The following is a 14,030-nucleotide window of genomic DNA, read 5'->3' as shown; positions in this document are numbered from 1 at the left end:
GGATAAAATGGGACTTGTCGGATAAAACGTCTGACAAGTCCTTTCATGAAACGCTCCCCTAGTATATCATACTTTTATCCATTTTACAAAAATAACCTTAGCTTGGAAGATCATCTAATGAGCATAGTAACAAAAAGGAATATTAAGAGTATATTTTACATTTTATATAAATCACTTTTTTTTATTCACATCCTTAAAAAAAACATGCAGCATACAATATTATAAGAACAATTAAAAGCAATCAATACATAAACAAATCAATATAATTACAATATAATTACATAATGAATGAATGTTAAGAACTGGTAAACATTATAACATAAAATTGTATGTATGTTTATATTCTTGAAACAAAATTTTTAATGGCATTGATCATTTTGAGTTTATTCAGTTAAAAACATTAAATTCAAGAAAATTTATTATGTTATGGTAAGAATTGTTTAATTCCCTGCAGTCAAAGATGTCAACCACTGTTTATATTGAATCCAGAGTTCCATTTAATATCAAATAACTTCTTATTTTCAAAAAATTGGAATGCCTCTGCATTACACAATTCAATATAGCACTTTGAAACTGACTTTGAAAACAACTAAGATGAACAGCTTATAAAAGACACCCTTCATAATAATTTCAAGGACACTAAATGACGTTGACATTAATCATTTGACCTAAAACTCATGCAGGACGATCAGTGATACTTGATTACCCTTACGTTCAAGTTAGAAAAGCAGCACCTTAAGTTATAAGGGCCTTATAAGGGTGCCAGATGATGGACTAATGATACCTACCCAGTAATCCTTGTCCTGAGAAACAGCCACTTGACCATAATTCCACTGCGATCCTTGGGTACTACCAACCAACCAGCGGTCAATATCTCCATCTTCATTGGTCATCTGAGTGACCAGAAGTGACCCAACATTGACCCCTTCCAGGAAGTACCAGAAAGTAATGCAACGTCGTGTTCCAAGGTGTCTTGGATACATGTTAGATGATAATCGTGCAGTCTTGCCAGGGGATTGTCCGTCAGCATTCATGAAGATATAGTGACCTGGTGATTAATTGTGAAGTTTAGGATATTAGGATGAAGAGAAGAATGTGTGATTTGATTAGTTTTATAACTGATATATACTTCTTTTTCTTACTCCTCTCTCTCTCTTTCTTTTTTTCTCTTTATCCTCCTCTCTTACTCTCTCAAACTCTCTCCACAGCCTCCTTTATTGATACACCCTCTCCCACACCCTCATTTATCCACACACACACTTTATCTCTCTCTCCCAATCAATTCCTATATGTATAATATCTCATCTGAATTACTTTAGTGTACAGCCTTGTGTCGGGTTGTATCTCACCCACCCACTCCTCACACCCACACATTATTTTAAAGAGCACCCTCCCCCACACCCTCATTCATTCTCATAAATCCTTTCTCTCGCAACCACAGTCCTACCAGCAGCATTGTCTTTTGGGTGATCTTGGGTAATATGCAACACATCAACTATCATCACACACACACACGCACACACTTGCACAATTACTTCCAATATCACCCTCTTCCATACCCACATACCTAAGTACGGTATGTTCAATTGGTCTAATGCCAAATTCGTTCAATTACTAACTCGTCTACTATCATTTGATCCACCATCAGTTCGTCCACTATCCACAAGGTCTAAATGCCATTTCGTCCATTCATCACTTCGTCTAATAACCAGTTGGTCCAATAGCCATTTAGTCCACATCCCATTCGGTCCATTTGGACTAAGTGTTAATAGGGTGAAATGAATGAAAATAAAATGGGTATAAGACAAAATGGTCATAGACGAACTAGTGATAAGACGAAGTGATGATCGGACCAAATGGTTGCCAGACGAAATGTTGAATGACAGAATGGCATTAAACTATATAATATTAAGGTAGACCATGTGGTGAGTGGACGAGTTGGCGATGGACAAATTGTCAATTCAAACCTGCAGCACTGTCGAGTGTATGATCAAAAGTTGGCCCTAATGTTGTATCTCCTTGTTGTCTGATCCAGTCAAAATCATCAGTATCATCTTCATTGGTCCACGTACACATATCACTCTCAAATGTACAGTCACCTGAGAAGATAAATGGCATTATGATTAATTAGTATCCTCATTATGATCACCATTGATTTCATTATTATATCATTAATATATCATAATTCATTATATTACAAATAATAATAATACATAGTATTTATATAGCGCTTAATACATGGTGTTTCTAAGCGCTTTACAAAACGATTAAGTAGCATGTAACATTGAACAGTTTAACACACAAGAAAGGAAATGTACAGTGTAAAGTATTTTCATATTACAAATTACAAATTGGCTAAGAAAACTGCCCACTCAATTTGGGAAGTACATGTACAAAATAATGATAATATAATAAAAATAATGATGTTTATTAAATAGTTAGAATACAAAAAGTTAAACAAAATGTATTATAATGACTCCTTCTATGCCCTCTATTGTTATTGTTATAATATCTATTTCTTTATCCTGTACAGGACCCCATCCTCACTTTTCTTGGGGTCCTCCATATATTAATTTCTAAATTTTGTATTGAATGTTTTAATTGATATTTTAATGGAAAATAAATTAAATTGAAATTGAATTGGAATATAATGTCATTGTTATTAACATTATTATTACTATTAATATTATAATTACAATAATTAGCATTTCATTTATTCCTATATATCATTATTATTTTACATCATTATGATTTATTATGGCTGTGTTCGTCATGCATTAACATATAAACAATAATATTCACAAATAGACCAGGACACTATCTTTACACTCTGAAAAACAATATTCACTGTCTGTGTAGTGTGCAGCATATGTTGACTATATAAACAAGCATATAAACAAAAAGTCTATAAAGATTTATAAAAAAAAAAAATACTTCAAAACATAACAGATAGTTTAGAAAATACATTTTTTATAATGTCAAGTTGATTAGAAAATACTTCCCAAAAAAATGGTTGATAGAACACATTGCTCGAGAGGAACTGGCCTAGCTCATTAGGCTATAAATGGAGACAGAACATGAATTGAAAGCTCAGATACCAGAGTACATCTAATTCCAAAACAACCAGCTATTATAATGGATCGGGCGCTCATGTGTGTGTGTGTGTCTTGGACAGATGCGCTAGCTTCTACCATAGACCCGACTACGTACGTACACATGCTCCTACAAGGGACGTGGGAGTTCCCCGCTCCTACAAGAAAATAATGAGCTTGCTACCCCAAACCCCCCCTGAGCAGCTCGCGGAACCAACTCCTTGGCACTTCACTTGCGCTCTGCACCCTCTCGAGCGATCACCCCTAATAAAAACCAGTTCAACAGATCAACCACTTCACCAGTTAGTTAAACATGAATAGCTGTTTATTATCATGAGATTCACCTTTATCATGCCCATTAGCAGTTGATTGTGAAGGAATACATACCTTGTTCTTGACACGTATTCTCAGATACGATCACATCATCAATAGCTATGTCCGATGTGTCTTCACCGATGATGCCTTCAAAAACTATCTATATGGGGGCCGTGAAATGGATAAAGAGATGAATGGTGCGAGGATGATGAAATTATTAGTACCAAATGAACTTCATTGTTATGGGCCGGGTTGAAATGTTGCTCTTGTTGTTGTATTTGACTTTAAGTTTATACCAATCAGTCTTTTTTTCTATTGCTTCTAAGAGAAATGGTATGGTATAATACATGACATGCCAAACATTGCAAAGTATTAGTTACAATAAATGTCTACCTTTTATATCATCAGATTAGAAAATATGAAATACAAATTAAAAGGAAGCACTTATATAGGCATAATGACTAATGATTATCTAAAACAGGTAACAAAGAAGGTTGAAAGATTATATTTTATAAAATTGTTAATTTAAAAGGGGCAATATTCGGGTAAATCCTATATATCACAAGTGAAATATATATATGTTTCGTTCCGCATAAAATTACTATTATATTTACATACTTTTTAAGAAGATTTACCACAGAGCTAATATCGTCCATAAAATGTACTCGAAAACGGAAACAAATATATGACTTAATTTATATAAGGAATACAGAGGCATGCATATTTGCATACTCTAATTGACACATTGATACATACATTTACACTGTGTTTTTTTCCAGTAGCTAGGAAAAGCATGCTTGTCTGAAACGTTTGTATCAAGAAAAAGGGGAAGGGTCAATAAAGTAAATTTGATTATCATCTAACATGTTTAACGTACAGTCTATTTAAAAATCTGATATTTTCACATTTTGGACATAAGTATGTTATCTAAAATTTTCTAACGTAAAATTGTGAAGGATATCTCAGTTAAAGTTCCTCGGAAATGTGAAGACTTTGTTTTTTAGGCCTTTCAAGAGATTTGTATCGCGCACTTTCAATTTTGATTAGATGCTCAAGGCGCTTCAGAGCAGAACAGCAGTTTAACAATTTTTTCCGTGTAAAATCGCAGACTATAGACTTGTTTGCGTTTCATCATCCAAAACTGAACAGATCTGGGATAAACGTGGAAAGCGCTTTATATTTGGGAGGGGGAAGGGGTCATAAAACTATAGTTATTTGCCTAAAAGGATTGGTATAATTATGACATTTAGTATGATGGGTAATTATTTGACCAACATACCTGGAAATCTCCAACGATACCCGAAGCATCTGCTCTGGCCATGTTCCAGTCATTTCCCTGATCACCTGATCTTGACCAAATAGGCACAGAGCTATTGACGTCACTTCCGGTTTGGAGCGCGTAGACGTTCAACGTACCCATGTTTTCACCCCACATATGATAAAAGAATTCGATGCAATGACCACCCTGTGCAGAAAATGGAGTGGACCAGAGTTGTGCGGTGTCCCCATCCCTATCTGATGATTCTATGTACATGTAATGCCCTGAAAATAAGAAATGAAAATTGATAAATATTTGGACTGATTCCATTTTTCTATAATTCCTTTTTCTTTCCTTGATTATGATTAATTGCTACACCGAACCACATGATTAATAGAAATTCTTAGACAAGATTTTATTTTTCTTCAAAAATTCCATGAGACGGTTAGAATAAAATTTTTAGGGCAAGTGGATGATTTAAAATGGAGAAAGAATTTTCACATTGGATGGGCTCGAAATTAGCCATATTTCCATTAAAATTAATAATAAATATTTTATCAACATAGTAGTAGTAGTAGTAGTAGTTTAAAATATGTGTTACTATTATAATTATTATCATTATATCTACTATTACTACTTATTATTATCATTAAACTATTACTATTGTGGTTATTATTATTATGGTCATCATCATTATTATTATTAATATTACTGTTATTATTATTATTATCATTATCATTATTATTATCATTATTATTATTATTATTATTATCATTATTATTATTATAAAGAAAATTCTCTAAAAAGATATATTTAAAAAAATGCTTAACCTAATGTCAAATTCACATTTTAAAAGGTCAGACATGGTATTTTGTTATTCTTTCATTTCTCCTCCCAAAGCAGGACGCATTTCAAAGAAAAGACAGACAAGCTGTCGATACTGTACAGGAGACAAATAGTGATCATCAGTGGCCATTCTCCCTGAGAGAGGGGGGGGGGGCAGGGGGGGAATTAAAAGGGTGCAAACTACTAAAGACGATAGGTTTGAAAGATGACTTACCTGAATCTGTTCCGTATGTGTTGTCATTAGATGGTCCTGTATTAGAACCAGTTGGTCCTCTGTTTCGATACCAATCCAAGTCATCTGTTACATTCTCTTGCCAGTACCCACATATATCAGGGTTCTCAAAGTCACATTCAGTTAAAGATGGAATGGCAGAAGGTGCTGGAGTCACCACAACTATGTACATCAAAGAAATAAATAATGAGAAAAAAATCCATCAAATAAGCCAGTTGGTAGTTCGTAGGAAGGTCATTGGTTTCAAGCTACACTGACTGCCTCCTTCAATCCTGAAGATTCTTGCAGTATTGAAGTACCGGGGACCGGCAGGTGCAATACACCGGGTGAACACCCTACTCTTTGACGAATGGTGTATTGGTTTTAACGTGCATAGGTTGTGACTCTCCTATACACGGGACCAACATTTGCGTCCTTTCCGATGGACGGAGTGTTTTCTAACTGCATTCACACCCGCACTGAACACAGCGGTGAGGCACATTATCACACAACTCTAGGATCAGATTTTTTTTGTTAGACAAATTGGTACTAAAGTGACATGGTGGTATAAGCACCAACTAATTAACTATTCATATATTCTTTTGAATTGTGTTTTTCATTTACATCCACAAGAAAAACAATGCGTCCACAAATGACTGGTATTTCACAATTTACCAGTTGCATTGTACAACATGCTATAGAATATTGTTCATTGGTGTGCTATTCTAGTCACCTGGGCTCCGTAACACAAAGGTTTGCGATGAATAGCAAATATGAAATAACACTTCTGATTGGTTCCCAGTCAGTATTTTGCAATACATGCGTGTGTAAAATTGAAATTGATTGGTCAGTTCATTATAGCGATTGATCGCTAATCTTTGTGTTACGGAGCCCTGGTCTATTGAATTTCTTCATCCTGCTATGTAAGGCAAGCTTACGTAATATCTTGCTTTGAAATCTGCCTATCATGATGAAAAAATGAAAGGTGATTAGACCAAAACTCTTAATGAAGTTACTACAAACTGGTCTATTCTGCAGAAATTTCCTTTGGCCTGAGTTTTGCATTAATATGCAATATGCAATGCGTCCAAGAAAATAAGGCAGCTACTATATGGTTTATCGCAACCTAATAAGTCTCCTCGTTTATCTGATTCAGCTCATATGTATCCCAGTCAAGTACGAGCGAGTTGAAGTCATTTGAAGAACCAGACACCATAAAAATATTTGGCGGAGGGTAAATGGAATTTCGAAAATAAATCACTTGTCCGACTTCCATTCATTTTCTTTTCTGTGGAACCTCAAAGTGGCATGTAGTACATCAAAGAAAATAACAAAGAAATCAAAATGTTATTTGTGCAATATTAATGTCACCGTGTCCATTCTCTTATCATGGATTGCCTAACGTAGCATGATTTACACAAATTATACGTCTAGCTATATATGGGAGACTGAATGATATGTTTAGCCAAGGCTAGACGGACGGTTCCCAATATCATACACTGTATGGAGAAAGCATGTTGCACATTGGAGGGGGTCGAAATTAGCTCTATTTTCTTTGAAATTTCTGAGAGATAATCCATAGTGATCGCATCAGCTCGCCGTCAGATCAGTCCTGAAAATCATATAAATCGCAGACAATTTTTGAAAGGTGTCATTTTTGATCGCGATCATCGTGATAATGCAGCTACGAAAAGCACTTATCGGGGTTCCGACCGAAATTTAAAAAAACGGAATTCCATGACTTTTCCATGACTAATTTGCTGCTTGCCATGACTTCCCGTAACGTCCCGGGAGTTGGGATGAGGTAAATGCAATTCAGTGACTTTTCACAAATTTTCCAAAATCCCTGACCGTTTCCCTGACTTTCCATGAACACAATTTCTTTCCATGACTGTGCGAGCCCTAACATTGTGTTATATACCTCTCCAGGACAGCGTGTACGCTTTGGGGAGAGTACTTATTCAAGGTTCAAGGTTAGGGGTATAATCAAATTAAGAGATTCAATGCATAACTCAGGATAAAGGAACTTATGTACACACTTAAAATGTCGGGCAATATACTGTCCACTGCGTTAGGTAATGTATGTTGGTATATAGGTATATTATGGGCAATTATTATCCAATTGAGCAAATATATTACCCAATTATTGATTTTCATTACCCCATGTATGGACAGACTTTAACCAATACTTGTGTGGACAGTATATTGCCCATGTTTGGTTCAAAGTTGGACATTTTTGCGCAACTATTTTAAGAGTGTACCTGATTGTTTAAAGATTACTTTAAATATCTTTCAAATCCTTACCTCCGGCGCAGAAACCTGCTGATATGCTGACGTCATCGATTGCTGTGTCACCATAATAGGTTCCTGTGATATATGCTTCTATTGTTACGTCAAATGGATCTGAATCTGGTCTAGTGATGTCGATCTAAAATATAAATTTAAAATATAAGAAAGAATTTTGCTTCTACAAATTCATATACAACAAAAGAAATGTCTTAAATTATCATGATAGTAAGGAAACAGCTAGTCGCGAATATTTCATTCAGTAAACTATGTGTTTATAACATCATTCATTGTTCGAAAACATAACTTTCCGAATATGAAATATAAGGAAACTGGATACATTGGATACATAAGAAGAAGGAGATGCAATAATCATATATATAAAAAAATAATCAAGTGCAAATTGGCGTCAAGCAAGAACGCTCATATATGATTTTCGTATTTTTATTTAAATGAAAGTAAAAATATCTATATCATAGAGTATCTTTCATGATGTCATTCATTTTTCCTCGCTCAAAATTATTTTAATCAACCCAAGACTTGATTCAAATGGAGGGGGTGATCTTGCAAAGTGTCCCCAAACTTTTGAAGCACTTGGCCCCTTTTAACCCGAGAAACATGCCCGGCCCTTATATTACCAACGTGTTCAGTGCCTCTTTTTTATATTGGAAGTACCAATTTTACGTGTCAACGAGTGCCCCCTTTGCCTTCTTTTAACTGCCATTATACCAGATAAGTTGCCTTTTTTAAACCGCTTTTTCAATGCCCATCTAGCCCTCGTTTCCTAATTAGCAGTTTTGTTCTTTCTGCTAATGTGGGTTTTTTAGTGAATAATCACTTTTTTCAGTGCATTAATATGCTGCAGTGTGCCCTATTCCCCTCTGATCAAGTTTTCCCGTGCCCAATATCTCCTTATTTACTTTTGATCAGTTCCCCCTTTCTTAAGTCTGTTCAAAACTTTCAGTCTGTCATGTCTGTCATGTCTGTTGATTCTAAATAGCACCATTTCGTTTTTGTCCCCGAAAATTTATCATAGCATATGTAGTATGAAATGTACTTTTTTTTCAAAAATGAGGTAATTTTATTTTTATCTGCACAAGTAAAAATGAAATGCTAATTTAACACTTACAGTGCTTGTATATAGTGACTGCACTACGAGTGCTGATTTTCTAATTTAAAGGTCAAGTCCACCTCAGAAAAATGTTGATTTGAATCAATAGAGAAAAATCAGACAAGTACAATGCTGAAGATTTCATCAAAATCGGATGTAAAATAAGAAAGTTATGACATTTCAAAGTTTCGCTTATTTAAAAAAAAATAGTTATATGAACGAGCCAGTTACATCCAAATGAGAGAGTTGATGTCACTCACTCACTATTTCTTTTGTTTTTTATTGTTTTAATTATACGCTATTTCAATTTTTACGAATTTGACGATTAGGAACTCCTTGCCTGAAGCACAAAATGTTGAAATAATGGAATTCCACGTGTTCAGGGAGGAATGAAACTTCATTTCACATGACAATGACGAGAAAATCAAAATATTTCATATTTCAAACAATAAAAAACAAAATATATAGTGAGTGAATGACATCATAGACTCTCTCATTTGGATGTAGCTGGCTCGTTCATATAACTGTTTTTGTGAAATGAAGCGAAACTTTGAAATGTCATAACTTTCTTATTTTACATCCGATTTTGATGAAATTTTCAGTGTTATGCTTGTTGAATTTTTCTCCTTTTATTCAAATCAAGTTTTTATTGGGGTGGACTTGTCCTTTAAATTTGAACTAGAAAATCGGCATTCGTATACAAGCACTGTAAGTGCTAAATTAGCACTTCATTTTTACAGTGTACACAGTTCGAAAGGCAAGCAACAAAATCTGAAAAGTTATCCGATCCTTGATCCAGTCAGACAAGTACAATGCTGAAGATTTCATCAAAATCAGAGCCAGTGCAGCATTTTCAGAATTGGAGTACTGTGAGAATTTGACAATGTAACAATACGACCTGCAGCAATTTGAAGCTTCTGAAGCTGATATAATTGTTTCTTGGGGTAAACTGAACAAAATGGCATTGAAGGCGGGAGGGGAAAATATCTTTAAGCGACAAGATGAGATTTTCATTAGAGAATTTTCCGACGATAACCTCTTGAAGATAGGCATGCAAAACCAAAGTGATAGGCTTTCCTATACACTCTTTATATGTTGGGCAACATACTGTCCATACAACAATTGGTTAAGAAAAGTATCCAACTCTGGGTATTTTTCAACCAATACTGTGTAGTTTTCACCCAACGCGCACATTATTGGTTTAAAACTACCTAGAATCCGATAAAGTTTTAAGCAATTGTTGTGTGGGCAGTATGTTGCCCTGCCGACATTTTTAAGAGTGTACATTTTAACATACTAGAAAAGATCAGACTTTTTATTAGCACCAGAGTGGCCACGAATCAAGTTCTAAGACTAAATATTTATATTTTCTCAAAGAGCTTCATAATTATATACTTTACAAATAGTAATCAGAAATATCCTTCAAAAATCGTTTTCCTACATTAGCACCAAACGCATCTACTTTTCTTTCTTAGATTGTTATTTGGGTCTTATGTTGCCATCATAAAAAGGTGACCCATGACTGCCACGGAATAAACCATTTAATTAAATTGAAAGTTCAAGGTTTTACATCAAGCTTATTAAATATGTATTAACATTATTTTTTAATCTGTCCATGTTGGGAGCTATGGGGAATGTGGTAGCGGGAAGTGAATTCCACAGCCGAGCCGTACTTCATGAAAAAAAATATGTTGGTGAAAATTAGTCTACAAATGTAGACCCACATCTGCAGTGTGTGTACCTCAGCTGATTCAACGAGTCTACAGAGCAGACTAGGTCTACTATTGAATGGCTCGCTTCGCTCGCCGTATCAAGCATCCCATCATACGAGCAAGTCTGCATAGCAGACTAGGTGAAAATATCAGTTTTCACCCAATTCTCTTATGACACATGTGTCCTTTTTGCCCCCTACCCATAACGAAAATACACTTATTTGCTGCCCCTAATCCCATATAATATTTTTTATGTGAACACCTGTGAGTTCCGTCATTTTGAGGGTGGTACATCGATGTCTGTATTAAAGACTATAGTGCTCCTTTTTCACTTGTATGCTATTTTGTTTGAACTATAGCAGTTGATGGCGAAGGTTGGATCAGCCCCTGCACACACACCCAGCCCACTAACACCCAAAAAGCAAAGTTTAAAAAATAACACGGGAATGTACTGATAACCCACCACGCAACCTATCAATTACACAGATACACACACACCCACACACAACCATGCCAAGTATTTCAATTCAATTCAATCTTATTCAACCATAAAAATATGTATATACAAATCATACAGTCTACATAATTATGTAATAAACGGTACAAAATATGGCTAGGACCATAAAAAACAAATTTCTTGTAGAGAATGGCCCCCAAAACAATAGCATTGACACAATTTAGAATTAGAAACAGAAAACTAACAAAACACAATCTTCATCAGCAGATATAAATGCATATATATAAACATACACACACACACACACGTACACCCACACAAACCCTGGTATTTTTATTTTCGCAGCACTCAATGTGAAAAAAATGTATATCAATACAATGTTTTATTAACAGGTGCACCAATGGCGTGTTGAAAGGGATTTCTTATAAACAAAACTCTAAAAGGTTCGAAAAAATAATGAGGTTGGTAGAATTCTGCTCTTTCATCATTACGATTTGAAAGCAGTAAGTAGAAATAACCTGAGTAAAGAGCTGAATGCAGTATGACCCATAATTTATGTATCTCAGAAATACGTAAAAATTACTTATTTATTCAGTAAAGACAAATGAGCAAAATTTGAAAACAAAATACTTAGTTCGTAAATGCGCCATTAGGAATTGTCATTAATACCTATTACACACAACACTGTCGATTCTTAATCACTGAACCCGTCTTCTTATTACCCTTAAACAAACTTAAATCCTGAAACACGAACAATACACAATTGACCCAATTTCAAAGATCCTACGTTTAGCAAACAAAGTACAAAAAGCATACAGATATTTGTGAACAGACAATGCCTTGAAATATTTAATATTTGTTTGTGCTTTTTTATATTGACACTGTCATTATATCGATGTAGACGACGAATTTCGTACAATATAAGCTGCAAAACTTTCTTAGATTTCTACAGAATTAAATGACAAGATTTCATACTCCAAGAACACACTTAAATCTTTGAAGTGTAACCAAAGGTTGACTATCTTGTCAACATAGTCAAGGGGAGGAAGCAGAGAGTGTGCACAATAATTCCCATTTCTTTCATACGTCTTCCTTGGCTCCCTTAATCCGCCCATCCTTATAACACCCCCCCCCCCCGGGTGGCAGTCAAATATATTGCTGTACACACGCGTGACCAAAAAAAACGCGTTTAAAGGGGTGTCTTTTTCAGTTTTGGGCGCGGGCCGTGCGTGCACTCGTTATATCCCAGGGGGGACGTTTCCCCTCTACCCAAAATAGTATGGGGACACAATATCAAATGCCCCCCCTACCATTACGGTCGTTTATGATGGAAAGAAAGAAATTGAAATAATACATGTATTTTGGACGAGATGACCGTACATTTGGGGTGATACCTTTTTTTTTTGCTTGTCAAATTTTCCAGCCCCTGGTCCCCCTACCTTTGAAGACAGATTTCCGCCCTTATAAGGGTATAAAAACACCGATTTTCAAAAAAGGGGGTAGTTCTGAAAAACTGATCAATTGTCAATCGCAGGGTCAAACGTATTTAGGGTATGATTTTTTTTTCCAAAGTTGTTTTTTCTAAGACTAGCCAAACGTGTTTAGGGTATGTTTTTCCCCAAGCTTTTTTTCCAAGGGGTCATATTCTGGCGACAAACTTGTTTAGGGGGTTATTTTGCACACAGAGAAAAACTCGTTTAAGAGGGAAACAGTATGGCCACGCGTGTGGCATTCTTCCAATAACTGTTTTTATATTTGGATGTACATGGGGTTGGGTGAGAGCACTATAAGTGATGAAGTTGTCAAGACGCTCAAAAAGGAAAACAAAATCACTGTGGTTTTAGGATGTTTGATCAAGTACTGCTGCGATACGTGCAATCCTCGTGTTTTTTCCTTAACCTTGTACTATGACATGTATGAGTTGTATTTCAGGGTATTGGAGAACATTTGATTATTAAGTCGTAGAGTACACCCATGAAAATGTTAATCAGATATATATCTGCTTATATTCCTTGAATTGTATATTTGCTTTGTATTATTTTGTACTTTTTGTTTTGAACAATATATTGGCGAATGCCAGTGACATTCGAATAGATTAGATTTAATTCAATTCATATTCCACACAAAACAGATTTTGGACACATTCTTGTTTGTTAAGGCTAGTTTTTCATTCCATTCTTTTTTCAATATTTATCAATCAATTCATTTAATTGTCATATATAAAACACAAAATTCTTCTTAACAAAAAGTGCATTGAAACAAAAAAAATGATAATTCACAAACTATAATTACATCAAAATAATACATACATGTGGTATAAATATATCAATAAAATGATATAAAAATTTAATTTCAGGTTAAAGAAAATAATACTTATTTTTGGTGGCATCGGCAATCACTAAATTGTGTAAAGTCTGTTACAACTTATACTAGACAGGATTGTAGATTGATTTTGCATTATTATTATTCATCATAACATAACTTAACATCATCGAAATTAAGACGGTAAGTGCACTTTACAATTTCTATGTATTGAAACAGATTGAAACTTATTATGTGATTGACGTCCCAGGATTTTTTTTCGGAATAAAGGTCTTGCTCACTCTCCCAAATAATGACTGATTCTTCCTGGCGAAGATCATGGAGATTTTCATTTGCATAGAGGGCTATGTAAACTGCACTTTCCTAAAGGGTTGCCCTGACCACAAACAGACATGCCTTGACACCGCACGCACTGCAGCC

At 35.0% G+C, this 14,030-nt stretch overlaps 1 protein-coding gene across 1 annotated transcript in view; it reads right to left on the bottom strand.

Moving 5' to 3' along the window:
- Positions 1-14,030, bottom strand: part of LOC121417884 (MAM and LDL-receptor class A domain-containing protein 1-like) — a 50,929-nt gene that overhangs the window by 28,864 nt on the left and 8,035 nt on the right. Inside the window, exons 4-9 of the mRNA XM_041611618.1 lie at positions 8,027-8,150; positions 5,726-5,905; positions 4,687-4,949; positions 3,480-3,567; positions 1,968-2,099; positions 789-1,048 (exon numbers count right to left, since the gene is read on the bottom strand). Of these exons, the coding sequence (XP_041467552.1) occupies positions 789-1,048; positions 1,968-2,099; positions 3,480-3,567; positions 4,687-4,949; positions 5,726-5,905; positions 8,027-8,150 (1,047 nt within the window). The remainder of the gene's footprint in view (positions 1-788; positions 1,049-1,967; positions 2,100-3,479; positions 3,568-4,686; positions 4,950-5,725; positions 5,906-8,026; positions 8,151-14,030) is intronic.

This window comes from Lytechinus variegatus, chromosome 6 (genome assembly GCF_018143015.1).
Source record: "Lytechinus variegatus isolate NC3 chromosome 6, Lvar_3.0, whole genome shotgun sequence".
Taxonomy (NCBI): domain Eukaryota; kingdom Metazoa; phylum Echinodermata; class Echinoidea; order Temnopleuroida; family Toxopneustidae; genus Lytechinus; species Lytechinus variegatus.
This window is presented reverse-complemented; position numbering and strand designations above follow the sequence as displayed.